Genomic DNA, 25,445 nt, shown 5'->3' with positions numbered 1-25,445 from the left:
TTATTCAACTGCCATCATCCCAGACACAAGGTTAGATACTGCATTTACTAAAACCATGTACAAAGTGAAATTTATGTGATCATATTTCAACAACTAAATGTGTACCAAAAGGACCATACGAAGGCAAGGTAAACACGATTAAAATAACAGCCTAATGACAATAGACTATTGGGATCACTGAATGAACATTTTGCAACTTTCAAGTGGCTAGCAATAATTTATATCAAAGCCCAGGCAATGATGATATTAAACATATTTTATCTTTTATTTATACCGTTTTTCTTAGCAAGAGCTTTCATATAAGTGAGATTAAATGTAATATATTATGAGGTGTTAAAATCAAGGTAGCTTTTCAACGTGGGATTTTTAGAGACACAGGTGCCAATTTAACCAATGTGTTCCTAGTTGGAATGACATGCTAGAAATAGGGGTAGATAAAGGGGAGGGATACAGATGACTCCTGCAGCACACATGAAGGTTACTTTGATAAACCTTTATTAGGATATCTTAAAATGTGTAATGGTTTGTCTTACAAAAATACAAGTGTTCAAACAAAATACAACTATCCAGATATCAGCAAATATGGAAGCAACACTTAAAAAGACAACAAATAAAGGTAATCACGGGGTCTGATCTAATCGGTGAGTGTGTGCGCTCTTTTAACCCAATGCCAGCAATGGCTGAGTGCACCAGTTATGCAAGTAAGTAAGTAACTTAAAGGCCGGTAGGCTGGCTGGCAATCCGCTCCGCTGAAAAAAACAACAACATGTTTGCGTCTGCTGCCATGGTAGGACATGAACGTGAGGGTCGGATTATACCTAAAACCAGGCCCCATATACGAAGTTCACAAATAAATGTCAGTCTTTAGAAGTCACTTTACTTTATTAATAGCACTTTATTATTATTTCCGACCGTTTTTCGATTGTATTTCGATTCTTTGATCAAACGCAGCTTTTACAGTTTACTTAAAGTTCAAATTTTTGATTACGTTGATATAGTGTAACAATGTCGGTGCCGGTGATCTTCTTAGGTAAAATTAAATAGCATGATCATCTGAATACTGCTATTACAAGACTGGTAGCAGGTAACACATTTTGGGCGAATGTATTCAGCATTTTGTTGGCTGTTGCCATTGCTGTAGTGGCCAAGAATATTTTTTTCCGATTAGAGATGGTATGAGCTGACTGCCAAGTATGAATAAAATCGATCAAACTAAAAGAAATCACCGTTACTGGTAAAATGTTACTCAAACTTTGAGGTCAAATTTTGACGGTGATGAAAAAAAAAACATCAAAATCAACAAATTGTTTAGATCATAGAATTGTAGGTGAGACAAATTTGGCGTGAAGGTCTTCAAAGGATATTTTTTTGACTGTTGCCAAATTTTACTACTTAACTAGAATGAATGTATGACTTGCCTGCGAAGTTTGAACCAAATCGCCGTTCCTGGTGAGGAGTTACCCCAACTTTGGGGTCAAAAATCTTGGTATTGAAAAAAGATATCAAAATTCAAATAGTAACTGTGTCCACACTCAAGCGGAGTAGAAAGAGCTATGTCCGAGGTGTTTAATCCAAAATTTGTAGGAGATACATTTGGCGTGAAGCTTTTCAAAAGTAACATAATTGAATATCAAGTGAAATAGCATGGCCATTTACATACTTGTGACAATATCATGCAAAGTAAAGCAACTTTTGAAAGTGTGTAGCTAGAACTACATAGAAATGTAGAGCCATTTAATATCAATCTTAGTACAAGTGTAATAGCAAGGCCATTGCATACTTAATACGGGTGTTCATAGTAACATGTAGCTATTTAATATTTAATATCAAGTCGTATTATGAATTTACACTCAACTCCAGGATCATCCGACAAATCCTTAAGACAACGTTGAACTACCATCTATTCAGAATTCCTATATAGCTGTTCCAGCAAAGGTTACAAAATTGCCAGCAAATGCAAATAAGACCTTCCCTACTCAATAATCATATAAACACACAAAAATGCATAATATAATTTATATTTTATTTTGCAACTGTTAAGCTTTGTTCCGAACTATGCCCTAGCGATTGAGCAGACTAAGGGTAGACAAAATAATCAATTTATATAATTTGAATTAGTAGCACAGAAAACACATGCAAGGCACTCGAGAGCAGGCAAATATTCAATATATGCATAAAAAATATATTAACGTTAAACAGTGATGGTACAATATTTGTTTTCAATAAAAAAATTACCCCAATATAGTTATAATAAAATAAAAAAGTTCACATCAGCACTACAGGTCGAACATTTTAACTGATTTGCGGTATCTGTCACATCGAGACGTTCAATACAAACTCATTTCCAGGTATTGTAAATAACTTGAATTCTAGCAGAAAACGAACATAGCTTACGCTGCACAGGTGTACTTCATGAAATTGAGGGCGCTGTCTTCAATCACAAAGACATAACATTCAAAAATGTCTATAATAATTATAGCGGTTACCTCTAACATAATAAGCATAATATTATATGCATGCGTGTACAATGTTCAGCAATGGTGAACATCAGCAGCATAATAACGTAGAAATTACATGAATAATGTTCATGCACTAATATGCATGTACACAAAGTCAATGGTAGGAATCGAGTATGTTCATAACGCACTTATCTGGCTTGCGGTTGAGAGAGTTCACACTTCCGTGTTTAGTAAATCGTAGGACTTTCAATTAGCACCATTTACCAAACTACATTGCTCAAAAAGAAAATTCGTTGGTTCCCGGCGTCCCATGCGAATGGCAAGTAGGTCGCAGGTGTCTAGTAATCGCCATATTGTTCTACTTGGCCGTGATTACGGCCCAAAGGCACGTGACAAGCGGGACAAGCGCAATGTAAACGTGACCTTGATAAGGGGATTGTGTTTTCCATAGTGTTCAAATAATAGAAGCTGACATTTTTTAACTAACGCTATGTAATTCAAACACAAGACAACAGTATTAGATGAATAACAAAGGAGGCTATAGTTAATATGGCCAAATGATTTGCTGGAGCCATTGGTAAATTTGCTGTGACAATATATACATGTATGAACAATTATGTGAATATGATGTTGTGTGTTTTATGAAGTAGGTGAAGTCTTAGGTCTTTTGGTTATGTCATTTGAATCAAGACGGGGAGGTTAAAATACTTGATCGGAAAGAATGATTATATTTGTTCTTTGGAAGTGAATGGCTTATTTGTACTTGACTGTGACCCACCAACCACTCGATTGTAATTTGGCCAGTTGCTATTAGACATCACTAGCATGACTAGTTGGAAGACAACCATGTACAGATAGTGTTCATAGAATAAACGTCTGTAATGAACAAGGAAAAGCTTTTACTTTATGTTAACCAGCAATAAACAACAAGTTTACAAAAAACATTCGAGTAAGAATAATAGAACAATATTTGTCAAGTTACAGTAGGAGATACAGGAGATGGTTGAATTATTTTGCATGGAACAAAAATAAAAAAAAAACAAGTAAATGGTAAGGATTATATAAAGGTAATAAATGATTTGAGTAAATTGTAGGGATTTGTTCAATAGGAAGAACATTGTTGAAGTAGACAATGCTTTGGAAATGATTGGACTTTCCAATATTAAGTCTTGAGGCACATTGTAAAAAACGGGCGAGAGGATGCTGGAAGCACTACCGTGCATTCAAGCATCTTCTCAATGAAAGGAAACACATGTTATGCACATTTACATTATAATGAGGTAAATTAGTGCTGTAAACAGAGTGTTATGATTAAATCTGGTATGATGCACAGCAACAATAAACTGTACGAAACCAGTAGTTAACTCTTTACAACATTGTACAAGACAGTATTATAGACCCATATCATCCAAAGTTACAGGGTGTCGTACAAATATACCCCTTACTTTTAGGCTATTGTATGTTCATCCAACTATCCATTCAGAATGAATAGGAAATACATTAGATACAAAGAGTCTATATGAAATGTAATTGTACTTCATAGGAATATCACTGCCTTATACGAAGTATATCAATTTATTGCATGGCATGGCAATGTGCCATCTGAAATATAACCGGAGTGAATTGACCATGTCCAAAGCAAGCATTGCTGGTTTGCATAAGACAGCCCACACATATATGAAGTAAAATCCTGGTATCACCAATGACAGGGCTGTAAATAAGCCAACATCAAACCAGAAACATAGAATGTAAAGGTATGGAACTGTTTGTACAGAATACCAGTCCATGCCTCATTATTTATGTGGACCATGTTAAAAGGATCTCAAACCAATATGAGGCCAATGAAAACAAATTCGGTGTTTTCAGTATAAGGGTAAAAAATATTGGGTAGTTAGGCAGGGATTTTATTATTATTTTAGATTTATTTTTTCCCGACATGTTCAGTCTACATCAAATACACTCATTTTTAACAATTGCCATGATTATATTATCAACTTTTGTTTAGAAAATAGTAATTCATTTCCATGAAAATAAAATTTTGCCTTACAACAAATGGCAACACATGTCATTGTTTTAGCTTGTGATGAGTGACAAGAACTGTAGATCGGTGGCACCATTTCAAGAATGGCGATAGCAAAATTTTCACTGATGTACATGTGTATGTAGACATCTGCACAAGGAATTGGCCCCTATCAGTTTTTGCCTAATAAATGAAAGTTATGCACATTCCTGCAGTGGTCATTTACCTACAACATAACATATATAGCAACATCACAAGCATGATAAGAGCATTTCTGATGTACACATTGCAGCCTTTGCTGTTTCTTGCATGTGACAAAAATTAGCCTAAATTAAAAGAAAATTGTAGTGGGCCAAACAATGGCATGAAAAACTAAGAATGGGTACAGCCAGCCATGCTAACTCGTGTGGTGAATGAAATGCAATTATTGCATGACTTTCTGCTCAATATTATACAGTGTGTGGTAGTCTATGCCGAATAATCAGTGGTCACAAATGATCATGAAGATTAATCATGATCACATACTTCATAGACACTATAGCATTAAATTAATGGGCAAAGACTATAAATCATATTCATGCCCCTAGACATGACTACATCCAAGGCCATCATTTTGCCAATGACATAGACCAGACTATTAATGCATTTGCACATATCGGCCCTAATTTTTGGTTTGACATGCTAAATTGAGATGCATTGTGACAACGGTGGCCGTGCAGGGCCGGTAGGTTAGGTATTTGTTACTAGTCACACCGTGCATGTACACATCACATAAATCATATGAGTTCGCAGGCTATAGGCCCAGTAAATCGATGTCGTCATTTATGTATGATGCAATATTTGGCGATGAAAAGCATTCTGTGGCCGCAATGAAACGTTACGTTTATTTTTGGCCGTTAGATTCCCTGATTCCTGACATCATGTGCCAATAAATCCTGAAAATGTGTTAAGCTTTGCTAAGCGACTAAGTCGTTTAGTTCAAAGCACTGAATACTAATAGCATGCGGAGTTTTAGAGGTAAAGCAATTGTTAAGAATATATTTAAATGTTTGCAAAAGGGCACAAGCTCTTAATTATTGTACACTGTCTGTACGGCGTTCTCGGCTGGCGGGAAAAATAATCTACATCATCGAAAGGTGCGTGTACGTGTACTGTAGACAATTTCCATGACGCTGCATTGCATGCGTAGAATCGACGTCACGATTTTTGTGTCTAAATTTATCAACGCTTTTTTCAATAAATAATTCACTTTTTCCTCTCGGGTAGACGTCGTCAATCTTATTTTATTAACCTGAATTTTGTCTTGACAGCGCAAATTAAACCTAAATAAACGTCTTTAGTTGATTTCTGGCATCCAAAATTGATTTTTGATTCAGTCAACTACGCGTTTAAGAATGACCCGCCTGCGGGTCCCAGGATCATTGCGTCAAGTGACGTAATTTGAAAACATTTTAATATTTGGGGGTTTTAGAAATCATAAAATTAGTATGAGCATAGTACATATGTAAAATTAAAAATGGTGAGGAATCGGCATGACCATGAATAAAAACAAGATGACCGGCGGTCGGCCATTATCGTCCGAATGCTGTGAATTGCCCCTTGACTATATAATATGTATGATCATTGTACAACATTCGAATAAAAACGACCTGTTTATCTCCAACGGTATCAACATTTAACACAGTTCAGAGCCAAAATAGCCGTCAGTAAGCAATATTTAATCAAGTGGGTATGGGAATCGACGTGCATATGCAAGTCATCGTACATGGTGTCTACGCTAAGCTTGTAAAAGATCAGGAAAAGTAAGTCAGATACAACGTTGAATATAATTCCAAATATATTTTACCTGAATATAAATATTTCTGATTGTAGTCACATGATGTATCATCCGTTATCCATCACCTGTAGATAGAAAAACATGCAATAATGAAGTTGTTGTGGAATATGGTTACAGCTCGGTGATATAATTTTGGTGTAAGATATTAAATGTGGTCGGTTTTGTAGAATTAAAATCAAATTAAAATAATGAAAATAATTCATTACAATTTATTACAAGCAGTGAACATCAAGCGATACCTCAGATTAATTAACATATTTAGTTTACTCACCTTAAAAAATATTGGGCAGGGCTTATAACTTGTACCCATGAGGGAATGCATTCGAGTCGCAGTTCAATTTCTTGCAATATACCATTTTCCAGCCAGTGAATCACATCTAGTGTTGAAATCAAAATAAAATATTTGAAATAATTCATAAATATTACAATCAGTGAACACCAAGTGATGCCTCAGATTAATAAAGATATATAGTTCACTCACCTCAAAACATATTGGGCAGGACTTATAATTCGTACCCATGGGGGTGCATTCGAGTCGCAGTTCAAATTCTGTGACATACCATTTCTCAGCCGGGGGATCATATCTAGTATTGAAATCAAAATAGATTATTAAAATTAATTCATAAATATTACGAGCACTGAACATCAAGCGATGCCTCAGATTAATAAAGATATATAGTTCACTCACCTCAAAACATATTGGGGCAGGACTTATAACTTATACCCATGGTGGCTTGCCATCTAGACGCAGCTCAAATTCTGTGATATTCCATAAAGATATATAGTTCACTCACCTCAAAACATATAGGGCAGCACTTATTAATTGTACCCATCAGGCTTGCAGTCTAGTCGCAGCTCAATTTCTGCGATATACCATTTTCCAGCCAGTGAATCACATCTAGTTTCGAAATTGAAATACAATATTGAAATTAATTCATTACATCTGTTCCATTTTTATAGAAGAACCTCCCCAAATAAAGAAATTCTAATATTTAAAAAATAAGAGTTACTCACTAAACCATGTACTTTCACACTCAAGCAAGAGAATACACATGTCGGTGAACTAGCCTCTCACTGTTTTATTGTTTGCACTTTTCACAATACAATTTTTTCACAAATAAAGCAAAATTAAAAATAAAAAGAACTGCAGACCTCACATTTATATTTTGAGTGGGCCAGCCAAGTTTCCACATACAAAAATACACATAATATGTCTATTTAATATATTTTATTTCATAATATTTTAACTGAATGCTTTAAAATAAATTTGCCATATACAAATTAATTTGTTAAACAATATTTCATCTTAATATTTTACAATCCATATCCTTATATTTGAATCTGTTTCAAGACATTTGAAAAAAAAATATTTTAAGTATGACAGTACAACGGCTATATTTGATGTCACAGTTTACTCCTAATTCATATCGGATTATTGCCAGCATTAATTAATGAAGCTTATTCAGAATACCATTTATTCCCAACATCATATTCAGTGGTTACTTTTCAGGATCTACAACAGTAATAAATAAACAGAAGTCTTTTTGATGCCATGTTTTAGACGATACCGCCAGATCGAATTTTGATTTGAACCAAAACATTTCAAGCTGCAGGGTGTCTAAACAATGACTCAACAACAAATAAACAAATCGTCCACCCACCACAGAAATTGTAGCAATAATTAAACAACCAAGAATGCAAAAAATATCAGGCTGCATTCTGAAAACAACGACCAGTCATTACAAACATGAAATCGTCGAACCCCTCCCAATACACCCTACAGCACTAATGGTTCCTATAATCATTTGCATCTTATAGGCTTAGCCAATAGATTCACCTGACTCATCAACCTTTTGACCAACCACTCATTCTAATTAATATATATATGTGTGTGTGTGTCTGTGTTTATTGTATTGTAGGCCTTTGGCAAATAGTCATACACACAAACGAAAAATCATCCCATATTTGGAAATAATATTATTATTTTTAATTTATCACCACAGAATATAACGATAAAAATGATATTCATTTTCCAATTTCTATAAAAAAAATCAGTACACAGTCTTCTTTAACATCTGTATTATGGAAATTTAGCTGCATCTTAAATTGTTATAAAAATATCTGAACACGTCTGAAAATACCAGAAATGGATTTGTTGATACATAAAACCTGATTATTTACACCAAGATCATCATCCTATCATATGTGGAAACAAACATATGATCCCATATAAAATTATGGCAGCCATCTTAGCCCGCCATCTTGAATATTTAAATTTCCCCCACCTTGCAGATTCTCAACAGTGTTTACCAAAACCTAAATAACAAAATTACACTTTATTCTATAATTATACCATTTTAAATTCACTTATAATTTGATTGAGCCAAAAAACACATAATGGTGGCCATTCTTGTTAATTTGAAAATTACACAAAATGCCCTAGGGTGACAGGTTTATACGCATCTGGATATCAAATAGGATGATGTGGTGAACATCATTTCAGCAAAACAACGTAAGCCATATGCATTTGTACACTTTTATGCACAACCTGACCAGTGCACGTGTAGCGGTTAAATACACAACTGCGGATACACGAATTTGTGCTGGTCATATTTTGTCAGACATGCGCATGGTCTTGGTTGGCAAAAATGTACACAAATGACGTCATAGTTCGCCGGTCTGTATAGTCGCACACTGTGAATGGATCATCCCAATATATGTTGATTTCATTAGGTGTCCAAGGAAGTCTGAAGTTAGCAGCATGTCTGGAGATACTGCAAAGTACGGCATTTGGAAAATGACGGCGATGAGTTGGAGACTGAAATAGTCCATTGTTGTAATTTCTTTCCGATGCTGATTTTATGAATAATGTAGAGAAATGTTGGTTGCGTAATAAGATGATTCATCGTATTTTAAAATCTATTGATACCTTTTTCATTACGCATAATTGATAATAATAATAATAAATTATAATAATAATAATAAATTAACACGACTGGTAGTTTATTTGATTGTGTTAATTCTCTTGTTATTTGAATAAAAAAAAATTACAATTCAGTTGTAGCACGGTTACTAAAAAAGACGGTAAGGAAACGCCATTGTTAAAAGGTGTGAATCTGCCTAATCTCTCAAGGATGCGTGTCGCTGTGTATTGCTTGAGATTTCAAGGTCCACCATTTTGTTTCATTTTTGTGTCGATCACTTGATGTTCCGCGAATTTGAAATTTTAAGCTCGTTTTCGATAGAATATCCACGTTTAGTGAACAAGCTCTACGAAGAAACACACGTACATTTCGGATGAGCACTCTTTGTGACTGTGAAAACATTCAGAATCGAGAATCGTCATTTATCGTTTTCACTGTTGTCATGAGAGTAAGCTTGGGTCTCGGTAGAAAAGTGACAAAAATTCTAACCCCTAAGTCACTATTTTAAAATACATTATATTATAAAAAATACTACCAAATAAATTTTTAGTATACTACTGTGCGTACTTATGAAGGTTGTGTGCGATTTGGGGGCTTATTAGAGTAAATTTTATCGTTTTGCTTTCGCGTCACTGTATCAGCCATTTTGTTCAAAGTCGTAACACTTTTTTTGTAGACGCCGTAGAAATTGTTGAAAATGTATTCAACATTTTCCGCCAGTTTCATAAAATGCCTGTTTAATTGTTCTTGTCTATCCTTGTTTCAGTTTTTTGGAAAATTTTTCATGTTGCAATATTCAGCGTGCCGTTAAATGTGGTTTTAGTCAACGCTACAATTTTTGAACACGTTGAACTGTCGGTACAACTTTCTAGCAGTCTCTTCGCCAAATCAATTTTTCGAACCCTTTTTAACCGTTCTTAATTTCATTGGAACTGCCTGTTGTTGCATATTTGGTCTGTTTACATGCATTTTGTAGAGCATGGGCGGGTTATTTCAGTTATCTTATCGCATATTTTGTTTATTTCCAACAAAATGTACGTGATATCATGGCTCCTCATTAAAACTTTCGCCTGGCTGAAATATAAACACTTGTATGGTTTCTTTGACGTCTTTTTTTCTGATCATGTTTTGTTGTTGTTTTTTATTTCAGTTTTCTGCCGATCTTGTTATTTAGAAACGAAAATGCCATACGCGACAGGCAAATTTGTTTTGAGTTTAAACCGAGCGACAGGTTTTGTCAGGATTCACTGTAACAACTTACACTTTAGTATTACTGAAAGTATCGACAGAGACACAATAAAATAGCGTGCAGTTGTTGATTGCAATGAACTCTGGGGAAAATGACGTCATATTTGCGTGACTTCCTGTCTACATTTTATGTTAATGATTTATCACAGATTAGTACGTTTTTTGTTTCAAATGTTTACCCGCGACACGCATCCAATGAAAAGAACATGATTCGTTTCCTAACCGTCTTTTTTAGTAACCGTGGTTGTAGGAATATTTCGATCTAGATAGTCAAGTCACGTGAAATTTACTCATTTGTTTGATCGAATTAAATCTATTTTCAAATCTTGTTATGGAAAGAGGTCAACGTTGAATACATGCATTTCCTATGGAAGTTACGTGGGGTGGAGATATTAACCACTGTTGTAGTATATACCTTTAAATGTCTTCGTTAACCATTAGAAATACAATCTATCCTTCAATACATTGTGACAGAATAGTGACATCAAAAGGGAATGTGTAAGGCCTGTTTCCATGAAAACCTCATGTCCTGTTATTCCACTTCGTTGGCAATATAATTATATATTTTTTCCTTCAAAAAGCTTGACAAATTTAATTCGTATTAAAGATAACAATGACTTTGAGTAAAAAATCCCGCGATACCAAACGACCAAATTAAACCCATCGCCCTTTGCAATTTTCGCGATTCCCTAGAAAATCATTATATTTATGATTAGTGTTTTTATAACTTCGCATCATTATTCGTATGACCCTCATAATCGGTCGGGTTGATCCCGTAAGAACGCAGTCAGCATTTATAAACGTCGTGGCTTACATGGTCATATGTATAAGAAAACAATCAGTATACATTGCCAAGTAGTACGTATGACTAGCACTATGATACAGAGAAATTATTTGCTGGATTTTATTTTATATTTGACCAGAGAATATATTGTTTCCTTCACAAATTAATTCAAACTACTAGTGACTCTTTTATCAAATCCGATAAAATGGACCTCAGTGAATATTTTTTTAGCTTGCTATTTATAAATATTTTCTCTCCAAATCAGTTCAGTAGTTGTTCGTCAGTTCAGTAGTTTTCCGATATTAACCATATTGGGAAGAATGACGTTGTATTGAATCATGTACCACAGAAAGAGGGAGGCATATGATTCAATATACTGTACATACAATCTGATGGCAGGTTGACAAGCTGGTACACGGTGCGTAACGTATATAGGTCACGTGATGGGCAAATTGCTGTTGAATATTAATTATTTATTGTTACCGAGGAGAGTCCGCAGAAGGTGCCGTAATGTGTGCACAGTGACGGTTCAAGGCAATGTTATTTTAGGAGTCATTGTTTTTTACCAACTAGAGTTAAGCCACGAGCAGCTTTCCAAAGAAATGATACTATGTCGAAATGCGGAGATCGTAGGTAGTGCGTTAAATCTAACTGACGATGACTTGAACTGCATGTTATAGGCAATGTACAAAAAGGTGATTATTCGATTTACTATACTATTTATAGATTATATTAAATAGGGCGATTTGAATGATGAAGAAGTGCTGCTTCTTCGTTTCCTTGGTAGTAACTAAGGCGACACGATCTCATCAACTAATTAAACGTTCATTGGTGAATTTCTTACAGTTGCGGGCTTTTCAAGTATTCGTGGTGTTATATATGTTTTGAATTATTCGTGTTACAATTAAACAGAATGTCACGTTTAAAAGTCCCAGCGGTCTCTAGTCGTGATAAACCCAAGTACGTATCTATAAGACTGAGACCAGCATTTTTTTTTATTTTTTATTATTTATTTGTCTAGCAGATAAGTCAACAAAAAGCCGCATTTACTGGCTCATCCATAAAGCAAATTAATGAACATATAATATATTAAGATGTAAAAGCAAACATTCTAATTAGTTAATTGAGGTAAAACACTGGATTCATATAATATAATGCCCGAGTATATACATTTTTAAACAATGAGCAGTTTACATAGTAAAATGAGAGCATCCGTTGGTCAGAATGAAAACGTGGTTGCGATGAATAGTGACTACAGAGGCATAATAGCGACTATGATATATGTTGAAAAATACGAACGTTTTAGAAGACTGGATATGATAATCTATTTAGGGCATAGCTATATTTATTGTCGTTAAAAAACGACCTATATTCTCACACGAGCGATAAAAACAACCCATGAACGTTTTCATTACTATCACAACCTTTCATTCACAATGGGGCATGTCTATCGACACGGTGAAGTTGATTGCTTGGTTGAACTGACAGGAACATTTAAAAGAAAATCTGCATTATTAAAGTGAATTACAATTAACTCGGTAGTGACCTTGACTGAAAATAGTCAAACGATTATTGTCACTGATCTGTCATTATACCATAATGCGAGTGATATCCACGCATTGTCCGACTGTCAATGTTCAATTCCAATAATAATGTATAATAAATATGCGGGCTGGTGCATCATGTGACTTCGTCATTTGATTTATAGGAGTGAATGACCGATTTGAACTTTTGACCAAATAAATATTCAGTGAAAACCGTCTTTACTAATATTCATTGCTTTCACACTGAGCCACATTGGTAGGTTTAGTGACCGCGATTGTTGCATTATGAACGATAATACGAATATGACGCCAACTTGCAGCGTTCCCATGAGTCTCGCCCCTAGCGACAAGGCGCGCTGGTGACGTAAAGAGGTGTAAGAGACGCCTATCACACAATCGATATTGTTTTGATCTGTGGTGGTTAGTCAATGGAAATTTTTCCTAATTTATTATAATGTGACATAAATTGTAAGTGAAAAGTACAGGCCCTGGCTGTGTGAATGAAAAGCACACATGTTTGGATACTTTGCAAAAACCCATTGTACATGTTTATTTTTAGACTGCTGATACAGTCACTGGATTGAGTTGTCAGCAGAATTTGAGATAATAACATCCTGTCTCTCCCTTTGGTATATCTCAGGCAGTGGCTGGTGATTGGGAAGTACCTTGGAATGTGCTTAGCTCAGTGTTGTTGGCAATGAAAATAAATATGAGTCTCCTACTTTAAATTGGTAGAGCTTGGATAAAAAGTAGTTTATTCCACTACTAAAATTGGCATCCTCTTTGATTTGTCTGCTATTTCGAGACAACCAAACATTTCGTTGGATACATATTATTGTTTGCATAATTTAGTTGCAGTGTTTAAGACAAGTGTGAAAATGTTTACTCGAGAAGGTGACCTGACTTGATCCTGTAACATCTTGTGATGCTGATTCCTGATTCCAGTGAACTGTACCATATACAGGGGTACATAAGCAGACGTGCTCCTGCAGTAATCCCTGCTGATCAACAGGAACCACTGACGCTCACTTCCCGAACTACTCCCGTTGTACCAGTGCTACCAGTAGCAGCAGATAGCAATGCAATTGCCGATACTCCCTGGACACAGAGCACGAGTTTAAATTGTAGTGCAGCTGTTTTGACAGTGTGCCAGATACGAAGGAACGCAACATTTTACATTGTTGTTCACCGGAGAGTGGAGTCTTCCCTGCAGTATCGATCAGGTCCTGAGTTTTTGTTTACTGTGTATTCCCACTTTTTGCCGGTTCAAGTGACCAGCACCCCTATTATTTATTTTATTAAAATGAAGAAAACCTTATATATTGTCTTGTTTTGATTTATTGTATTTGTTACTGGTATATTTTTTCCCTGCACAGCCCCAGTTTAGGTGATATACATTCACCAAACGATCCCCATCATGTGACAGCAGACGAGCTGAAAGAGAGGAGACTTGATTATTAGACCTTCATTGAAGGGTTCATACCACTAATTGAATTTCCATAGACGACAATGTTAACATATGAGATGAACAAAGTTAACAACATGGCTCAAAAATGGGAAATCAACATTCCAGTAATCAACCATCTGAAAAAAACTAACATGTTGGCAACTCAAACTCTTGCAAATCTCAGGTAAACAAGACACACCTACTGTATTTAGATTGCTCAAAGAGAAATCACTGGAAAAACAGCAAGATTAGAACATCCAAATACACACAGAATAAACCCACAGGTACACGGCCGCTATGTAGTAAATAAAAGACCACATGTTGGTCTCACCTTTGACCCAGGTGATTACGCCCTCAAACAGGGAGCACCTGAGAAAAAAAAATTAAAAAAATTCATTGGTTCTTGCAAGGCATTTAAATGACTTGAAGACAAACTCCCATCTCCTGGATACGGATTAGCCCCACAAAGGCCCCAACCCATATTTTACGTCACAACATCTTAATAAATGATGTACAACTACACGTATCTGTCAATGTGAAAGACATTTTATACGCAAAGTTGCTGCGTGGCGCCTTGTGTTTGGTCTGGAGCTTTGTTTTGTCGGCGGAGACTGGATGAGGATTAGTATGATATATTTTAAATGTACTTGATAAAGATATCGCGACCTGTAATAAATATGATAATAGGGGATAATAAATGCGGAACACATTATTAATAACAAGTTCATCCGTGTACGTGGCACGCCAGAGGGGACTAAGATCACGTGACCTTATAGGTGGTGCCATGTATCATAATGAAAAAAAATATATATAAAATGATATATATTCTCAAATCTAGTCGAACTATAGTTGACATTGTACTTTAACTGAAGGAGCGGATTATCCCGTGGTTTCTTCTAAAATGTTTATTGACTTCACTATAATATAGTATAATTATCCATATAAATTTGAATAGATACATACAAGTAAAAATTATAATTAACAATAACTGGTGAATTTCGATCTAATATTTAAATTACTTATTTGACCCGGCCATCACATATTTCTGTAAAATGGAATGTAAAATGTAGATAAATATATAATATAAGATGCAGGTCTAAAATTTATTATTTAAAAATGTATTCTTTTCAGATATATCCATAACACCCTTTCTTTAGACTATAATTACTGGGTGATGAATTTACACAGTTTGGTAAATAATGAAATATCCAATCTACCTTGTTAACGTGGTGTGTTGTCTTTACCACTGAGAATGGGTGGATTCCCAACAGACGCATGCCTTGTGTTATCATGTACTGTTTCAATGAATATAAAAGGTGGCGAACATATTCAGGAGCCTTTCTATTAAATATATTGTAGATTACAAGGCACCTAGAATAATTTATTTTGTTTCAACGCTCATCACTCCTCGTCATGGTATATGAATCCTTGAATATGGAATATGAACCCGAAAATAATGCGCGTGGCCAAATTTTTTAATATTTATTACAAAATTATATTTTGCAGATTGTATGCGATACTTGCTCCATATAATATTGTAGTAGTCAAACTTAAGTTTTACAGACCAATTGTGATAAATTGACGTATCAAGATAACTTTTTGTCAACAGTGGCTTTGCAAATTTCAGAATCGCCAAGTTCTTCGTTCGTCAGTGTACGGTATTCGAGCTAGCTTTAGCAATAAACAGTATTTTCGTCTTAGCTATATTTTATCTAAGACGATGTGCATGTAATCAGGATCTAAGATTTGTTAAGATGTATTTTCAGTATCAAAGGCGCGACGGAAATCTATGAAAGCTGTACCTGTTGTGAATTTCTTTTGAGTCAATGACTTTATCCAGCCATCTGTGACTTTATGAAGCCTGCTGACAGTTGAGTCTGTGCAGCCATCTGAGCCCAAATTGACAAGTATTGGTTTGCACACATGTACTGATACAATAGACAGTGTATTTCTTGATCAAATATTTTTTCCAGAGATATCCAAATGATTTTGTAGGTTTCGGCGGTCCAAATTAATGTAAAGTAGATCGCACATGCTTACTGTCATCCGGACACTTTCTACAGTGAGAAAATTATTCCTATTGCCACATATATATATATATTCACAAAATGTTTTGCCCAGACTACTGTATTTAATATGGTAATATGGTATTATTAATGAAATTTATAAACACAGTGTGTGACATTACTGTTTTTGTTACTTTATATTTTATTTATGTTTAAGTATTTTGGGCCACAGGCCTTTGATTACAGTAAAGACCCTAATAAAAATTATTTTCATAAATTTGCATTAATCGAAGACGACGGCGAAGCCAACATTATGTATGTTTACACATTCCTACTGCTTAATGGGACCTTATTCATTTTTTCAAGATGGGGGCTAAAATGGCTGCCATACATTTATATGGGTCATACCTTGGCTTCAACATATGATAGGATGATGAATTACTAAAATGGTAACAAATGATCAGGAAAAGGAAACACACCAGTGCCATCATATATCAATTTTAGTTCCCAATATGCAACAATATATATATATATATATATTAGTTACTAGTTGCCTGGGAGAAACAGACATTGCTGCCAAATGGCATCAATAATTATATTTAGAAATCCATATGTTGTCTGCAGGCTTAATTATCTAGTATTCTTATAGCAGGTAATACAATTACATGTATTTATGTGACAGCAAAGACAAGACCTTTTGATAGTTTTCTGAATATATAAGTAATAACGACATATTGGAATGAAAAAATCTTTTGTTGCATTTTCTCCTCTTTTGTCTCAAAATACATATATGTTACCATCATTGTTTAAGCCACGTAATTACCACATATAAAACGGTTGATTATTTGTTTGTTATTATTATAAGCCAATTAATTAATCTTTAATTAATCAATATATGTATATATTTATCTGTTCTATTTTTATAAAAGACCGTTCCCAAATAAAAGAAATTCTAAAATTTAAAAACATAAGAGGTAGTCACTAAACCATGTACTTTCACACTCAAGCAAGTGAAGAGACATGTTGGTGAACTGTGAGTGTTTTATTGTTTGCAGTCTGTAAAATGCCATTTTTTTTTCATAAATTAAAGAAAAATTAAAAAAAACTAAGAACTACAGACCTCACTTCTTTATATGTTTGAGTGGGCCAGCCAAGTTCCAACATGCAAAAATACACATAATATTTCTGTTTATTTTATTTTATTTTATTTTATTTTATAATATTTTATTTGAATTCTTTAAAATAAATTTACCATATTGGAATAATGCAAGCAATAATTAATAAAGCTTGTTCAGAATACCATTTATTCCTAACATCATATTCAGTGGCTAGTTCTCAGAATCTACAACAGTAAATAAATAAACAGAAATCATGTTGATGCCATGTTTCAGACGATACCGCCAGGTCGAATTTTGATTTGAACCAAACCATTTCAAGCTGCGGGGTGTCTAAACAATGACTCAACAAACAATAAACACATCTTCCACCTACCACACAAATTTTAGCCATAATTGAACAACCAAGAAAACAAAAAATATCAGGCTGCATCCTGGAAACAGTCTGGAGTCTTCTATAACATCGGTATTATTGAAACCAATTTTAGCTGCATCTTAAAATGTTTATAAAAATATCTGAACACGTCTGAAAATACCAGCAATGGATTTGTTGACACATAAAACCTGGTCATTTACACCAAGATCATCATCATATCATATGTGGAAGCATAGATATGATCCCTTATACATTTGTGGCAGCCATCTCAGCCCGCCATCTTGAATATTTAAATTTCCCTCACCTTACAAATTCTCAACAGTATTTACCAAAACCTAAATTTACACTTAATAACATTTTTAATTTGATAGAGCCGAAAAACATATAATGGCGGCAAATTACACAAAATGCCCTAGGGTGACAGGTTTATACGCATCTGGATATCAAATAGTATGGTGTGGTGAACAACATTTTAGCAAAAAACGTAAACTATATGCATTTGTACACTTTTATGTATTGGCAACCTGACTAGTGCACGTGTAGCTGTTAAATACACAACTGCGGATACACGAATTTGTGCCGGTCTGTGTGTAACATATTTTGTCAGACATGCGCATGGTCTTGATCGGCAAAAATGTAAACAAATGACGTCACAGCGCGCCGGTCTGTATAGTCGCACATTGTGAGTGCATCCTCCCAATGTATGTTGATTTCATTAGAGGTGTCTAAGGAAGTCTGAAGGTAGCACCGTGTCTGCAGATACTACAGTGAAGGGCACTTAAAAAATGACGGCGATGAATTGGATACTGAAATAGTCTATTGTTGTAATTTCTTTCTGATTCTGGTTTTATGAATAATGCATAGAAATGTTGGTTGCGTAATGAGAGGACTCATCGTATTTTAAAATCTATTGATACCTTTTTCATTACGCATAATTGAATTCATATATTAACTCGACTGGTAATTTATTTAATTGTCTTAATTTTCTTGTTATTCAAATAAAAAATATACCATTGAGTTGTAGGAATATTTCGACCTAGATAGTAGAGAAGTCACGTGACATTTACTCATTTGTTTGATTGAATTAAACCTGTTTTCAAATCTTGTTATGGAGAGATGGTCAAAGTTGAATACATGAAATACAGTCTATCCGTCAATACACCGTGACAAAATAGTGACATCAAAACGGAATGTGTAAAGATTGTTTCCATGACAACCCCATGTTCTGCTATTCCACTTCGCTAGCAATGTAATTATACATTTTGTCTTTCAAAAATGTTAAACAAATTTAGTTCACATTAAAGATAACAATGATTTTGAGGGAAAAATTCCGCGATACCAAGTGACCAAATTAAACACATCGGTCTTTGCAATTTTCGCAATTCCCTAGAAAATCATTATATTTATGATTAGTGTTTTTATAACTTCGCATCATTATTCGTATGACCCTCATAATCGGTCGGGTTGATCCCGTAAGAACGCAGTCAGCATTTATAAACGTCGTGGCTTACATGATCATATCTATAAGAAAATAATCAGTATGCATTGCCAAGTAGTACGTTTGACTAGCACTATGATATGGAAAAAATATTTTGCTGGATTTTATTTTTGTTTTTTGCCAGTGAATATACTAATTTAACCAGATAATATATTGTTCCCTTCACAAATTAATTCAAACAACGTTAACTAGTGACTATTTTATAAAATCCGATAAAATGAACCTCAGTGAATATTTTCTTTTTAGCTTGCTATTTATAAATATTTTCTCTCTATATCCGTTCAGTAGTTTTCCGTCAGTTCAATAGTTTTCCGATATTAATCATATTGGGGAAAAAGAAGTTGTATTTAATCATGTACAATAGAAAGAGGAAGGTATATGATTCAATATACTGTACATACAATCTGATGGCAGGTTGACATGCTGGTACACGGCGCGTAACGTATATAGGTCACGTGACGGGTAAATTGCTGTTGAATATTAATTATTTATTGTTACCAGCGCATCAAATTGTTTACGCTTGTGTTTAGATTCCTTTAAGCGCGCGTCAGTGATGACAATGTAATAGTATCAATGTGTGATGCGTAGCTGTGAGCTGTCAGATGCCGTTTCTATGGAAAACACGCATATACAGGTGCGTTACGTACGTGAAAGGCAATGACGATGACGTTAGGCAACGAACCGAGGAGAGTCCACAGAAGGTGCCGTAATGTGTGCACAGCGACGGTTCAAGGCAATGTTATTTTAGGAGTCATCGTGATGGTATATCTCTGCCTCGGTGCGTTTGTTTTTTATCAACTAGAGTTAAGTCACGAGCAGCTTTCTAAAGAAATGATACTACGTCGAAATGCGGAGATCATAAACGGACTCGGCAGTGCGTTGAATCTAACTGACGATGACTTGAACTGGAAAGCGATTGTCGAAAAATACCTGAGGGAATACGAAATCATGATTTTGAAGGCATCTGACGCGGGTATAACGAGAACAGGGACAAAATGGACCGCGGCGTCGGCTTTTGTCATGAGTCTGACCATCGTAAGTACTATAGGTAGGTATCGAATATAATGATTGACACAGAAGACGTAGTTTTGATCGACTTGCGCTGGTAATAAATCGATGTAGCGTAAACGCATGATGAGTGGGTGGATCGCTAATATATAACATGTTATAGGCAATGTACGAAAAGATGATTATTCGATTTACGTAAAATTATACTAAATAGGGCGACTTGAATGACGAAGAAGTGCTGCTCCTTCGTCGCATTTGTGTTTTCTAGGTAGTAATTATGACGACACGATTTCATAAACTGATATCGTTCATTGGTGAATTTCTTACAGTTGTGCGAATTTCAATTATTCGTGGCGTTCTATATGTTTTGAATTATTCGTGTTACATTTCAACAGAAAGTCACGTTTCAAAGTTCCAGTGGTCTCTAGTCGTGACAAACGCAACTACGTAACTATATAACTGAGACCAGCATTTGTTTATTTATTTAAAGCGCGGTAGTCGTCGCGCTGCGCATGTGCGACATTTGTGTTGATAAACATTGATTTTCCCTCAATCCAATGCGCATTTCAAATGGAAATCACAAGTATGAGGTTTGACCTGGGCGCGACTTGCACTGATTACCGCCGGTGACTCCTTCGACACCTTCCAATCACATGAGAATTACTTAATTAAAGCTTGGAAACGTGTCAGTTCGTACTCGATGATCTGCGCAACATTCAAAGTCGCCATCTTTGTGTATATGAGACCCATATATCTCGCACATGCGCAGCGCGACGACTACCGCGCTTTAATTATTTATTTATTTTTTTAGTCAACAAACAGCTCCGTTTACTGGCCCATCCAAAAAGCAAATTAATGGACATACAATATATTAAGATGTAAAAACAAACATTTCAACTGGTCAGTTAAAATACTGGATTCATATTGCCCGAGTTTTTCAAAATATATAATGAACACTTCACATAGTAAAATGAGAGCATCCGCTGGTCAGAATGAAAACGTGGTTGTGATGTATAGTGACTACAGAGGCATATTAGCGACTACGATATATGTAGAAAAATTATTATACGAACGTTTTAGAAGACTGGATGCGATAACATATTCAGGGCATAGCTATATTTATTGTCGTTAAAACGATCAATATTCACGCGTGATCAATAAAAACAACCCATGAACGTTTTCATTACCAGCGGGTCGTAACAATATTTATTTTTTCATCCATAATGGGGCGTGTCTATCGACATGGTGAAGTTGATTGCTTGGTTGGTTGAACTGACAGAAACTAAAGTGAATTACAATTAACTCGGTAATGACTTTGACTATAACGTGTCAAACGATTATTGTCACTGATCTGTCATTATACCATAATACGAGTGATATCCGCGCATTGTCCGACTGTCAATGTTCAATTCCAATAATAATGTGTAATAAATATGCGGGCTGGTGCATCACGTGACTTCGTCATTTGATTTATAGGAGTGAATGACCGATTTGAACTTTTGACCAAATAAATATTCAGTGAAAACCGTCTTTACTAATATTCATTGCTTCCACACTGAGCCACAGTGTTCGGTTTCGTGACCGCGATTGTTGCATTATGAACGATAATACGAGTATGACGCCAACTTACATCGCTCCCATAAGTCGTGCCCCCTAGCGACAAGACGCACATGTGACGTAATCAGGTGTAAGGAACGCCTTTCACGTCGTCGATGTTGTTCTGATATGTGGTAGTTAGAAAAATGCATTTTCCTAATTTATTGTATCTTAATAAATGAGGAACAATTACACATTTCTGTCAATATTAAAGACATTTTGTACATTCATCCACGTCAGCGTCACACAGTCGCTGCGTGGCGCCTTATGTTTGGTCTGGAGCATTGTTTTGTCGGCGGAGACTGGACGAGGATTATTATAAATAGTACGTATATGCTGATTTCATTTAAATGTCCTTGATAACGATATCGCGACCTGTAATAAATATTATAATAGGGAATAATAAACTAATATTATTTGGAACAAATTATTAATAACAAGTTCATCCGTGTACGTGGCACGCCAGAGGGGACTAAGATCACGTGGCATTATAGGTGGTGTCATGTATCATAATGAACAAAAAAAGATATATATTCTCAAAACTAGTCAAACTATAGTTGGCATTGTACTTTATCTCATGGTTTGTTCTAAAATGTTTTTTGACTTTAGTATAATATAGTATAATTATCCATGTAAATTTAAATAGATATTTAATTATGTGTACATACAAGTAAAAATTATAATTAACAATAACTGGTGAATTTCGATCTAATATTTAAGTTACTGATTAGACCCGGCCATCACATATTTCTGTAAAATGGACACAAAAACATGATACCTGTAATAAATATTATAATAGGGAATAATAAACTACTAATATCCGGAACAAATTATTAATAAAAAGTTCATCCGTGTACGCGTCACGCCGGAGGGGAGTGAGATCACGTGACCGTATAGGTGGCGCCGTGATGGGCGTAGAATACGAGATAAGTGTTAACGTAATCAAAATACGCACAGTGTGAGTTCTTTGTTATTGATGCTTTCTCACTACTCCCGTCGTTAAATGTCACTAGACAATCAATTTTATTTTTTATTATCAATTTTACCGTCGTAATGTTTGCAGACTTATTAAAGATGTATCGAATTGAAAAGAAAAAGAAAACCTTTCAAATTCGAAAATATGCAGCCGATTTGGTTACAAAAAAGTGTCACGTGTTGTTTTTATCTCTTCCTTGCAGGTTATGGGCATATTACTCCAGTTACATGGGAAGGACGTCTATTTTGTACCTTCTATGCAATATTTGGGATACCATTATTTTTACTTTTATTGTCAACTTGTGGAAATGTTCTGGCTGAACGAGTCGAGAAAGCCAGTAGAAAGATACGCCGAACAGCGCATCGATTTACATACAAACAGCGGACAAAACGACGATCACAGTGTCATTTCGCAGCCCATGGTGAACATCACAATGGCCAATCATGTGAAACCACACATCACACAATCCAATCGCATGAAAACACACAAGATGATATTCGCACGTGTGACGACCTTCGCAATACTAGCCAATCATGTGATGGCATCGATCACGCGACGAACCAATCACTTGAACGCCTACATCACAACAGCCAATGTTGTGTTGACTTTGGCTGCTCACGTAGTAATATAGATCTAAGCGCGATGGGATACGACAATAAGGCCATGGTTTTTAACAAACACGAAAACACCGATAATGACCATTTTAGAACTTCGGGCACCAATTATTGTAGCAATTATAATAATGTTGGTGAACAGAACAACACAACTACCCACGAATCGTTGGAAAACGAACCTAATATGCAAGAAATGCAAACAAGTGAAACGGGAAGACACGTATGGCTGAAAAACGACGCAAAAACGGATACACAGCTAAATGAAAAGGGCACTCAAACGCAACGGGATGAAACGATAACGCGAGAACCGAAACACAGGAAAACGATGACGCAAGAAACGCAGCGCCATGAAATGATAACGCGAGAAACGGAGCGCGATGAAATGACAACGCAGGAAGCGCAACAAGATGAAACGAGTGTACAAGAATCGCCGGGTCACGTAGGTAGCTTGGCGGAGTTTAGGAGACCGGACGAAAATAAAATCTCAGTGCACAATCCTCCGACTGTGTGTAACGACGTACATACAAAGGAGGCAAATGGTAATCCCACACGATATGCTAGGAGAATCTCATTCAATCAGAAGTTTCATGAGATGCCTGCCCGACAAAAAGCACTAGGGTTATTAATTTTCATGTTTTTATTATACATGGCAATCTGTACTGTAGTCACGTACTTCATAGAAGACGATTGGAACTTTGTTGACTCATTGTATTTTTGGGTTGTAACATTTACAACAATCGGGTTCGGAGACTTGACGCTTTCTAGAAAAGCCGTTGATGGCGACAATGCCACCAATTATAGTAATCTTCGAGCATTTTGTATAGCCTGTGTTATTATAAGTGGACTTATATTATTATCTGCGTGTTTCTCATTGGCGCAAGAAAAAATGAAGACGTGTGCAAAAGACGCTATTCGAAGACTCGGAAGAAGCCATCGCATGCAAAGACATCATGAATGGAGCTAACCAGCATCCGGTAAACATCACGTTCACCATTGAGGGCTGGCGTGACATGTAGGCGTGAGTAGGGCCTTCTCCGGCCGAACGGCGCAACTCATGAGGAGGGCGCAACTCATGTGACCTCCTCAGGCTACATCAAGTTGAGGGCAAGATGGTCTACAGTGTATATTGCTTTTTGCGTGGGAATCCCGGAATAGTATTGGTTTTTATATTTTCACAAAGATGTGAATGCAATAATAATTATTTCTACGTACTAGCATATTTACATTCATGGTTATAATAATGTACAGCCCAGTCCTGATTTTTCAACTGTTTTTTTTTTCAATCGCCAGATGGCGTTGTTTTACCGCAACCAGGTTGTTTAACCATTGGTTTTAGTGCCAACCCGGGTCGCGAACGTCAATTTAATGAAAATGTGCCGCCAAATAGGATACGTTTGATGAATCTCCTGTTGAAAATAGTCTTTGAAAATCAGAAAAAAGAGTTCTTCAATCTTAATAATTCGCGATCTGATGAGAACGAACCCATAAACGGTTCGTCATGCACAAAATAATTTATAACGAAATTCATCGCAAAATTAGGTGAAAACAATTTCTATATTCTGATTTTAGGCTGTTTTGGAAGGGATGAAGCACATTGATATCATATTGCAGGGTATTACTCTAGCTAAATTCAATGATATCCCGATTCGGGTTTCATTGTCAACATAATGATTGTCATCTGAGATGTATGCGCATATTTCATCAGTAAATTTACATGTATAGTGTGATTGTAATGTACTTTTGTGATGTGTTTTACTGTACATTTGTCTCGTATTTACAGACTAGACCTTTTTCAGAGGGCGTAAACCGTTCAAGTACATACGCATCCTCCAGCCTGAAAAATCCCACCCCACAGTAGACCGCCATCATTTAGAGCAACAACGTTCACACGTTCATCTAGGTGTCTCGAGGTGTATTGAGGTACTGTGTCCTCGGCGATGTACGGAGTATTTATGTTTGGTATGGATCGTTTGGCTCATTGTAAACACGTTTC

At 35.6% G+C, this 25,445-nt stretch overlaps 1 protein-coding gene across 1 annotated transcript; it reads left to right on the top strand.

Annotated features, from left to right (window-relative positions):
- Positions 1-20,227: 20,227 nt before the first annotated feature.
- LOC146738303 (uncharacterized) lies at positions 20,228-24,438 on the top strand. Its single transcript, XM_085503727.1, has 2 exons — positions 20,228-20,306; positions 23,041-24,438. The coding sequence occupies exons 1-2, from the start codon at positions 20,279-20,281 to the stop codon at positions 24,414-24,416; spliced, it is 1,404 nt and encodes a 467-aa protein (XP_085359853.1). The 5' UTR covers positions 20,228-20,278; the 3' UTR covers positions 24,417-24,438.
- Positions 24,439-25,445: the final 1,007 nt, after the last annotated feature.

This window comes from Saccoglossus kowalevskii, chromosome 9, assembly GCF_978046115.1.
Source record: "Saccoglossus kowalevskii chromosome 9, keSacKowa6.1, whole genome shotgun sequence".
Lineage (NCBI taxonomy): Eukaryota > Metazoa > Hemichordata > Enteropneusta > Harrimaniidae > Saccoglossus > Saccoglossus kowalevskii.
The sequence above is the reverse complement of the archived record's forward strand: the minus strand, read 5'-3'. Positions and strand labels throughout refer to the sequence as shown.

Bases quoted from the DNA above. Each gene is read 5' to 3' on its own strand.
- LOC146738303 (XM_085503727.1), top strand. From the start codon at position 20,279: ATGAGTCTGACCATCGTAAGTACTATAG. The intron at 20,307-23,040 runs GTAGGTATCGAA...TCTTCCTTGCAG, and splicing joins GACCATCGTAAGTACTATAG to GTTATGGGCATATTACTCCA.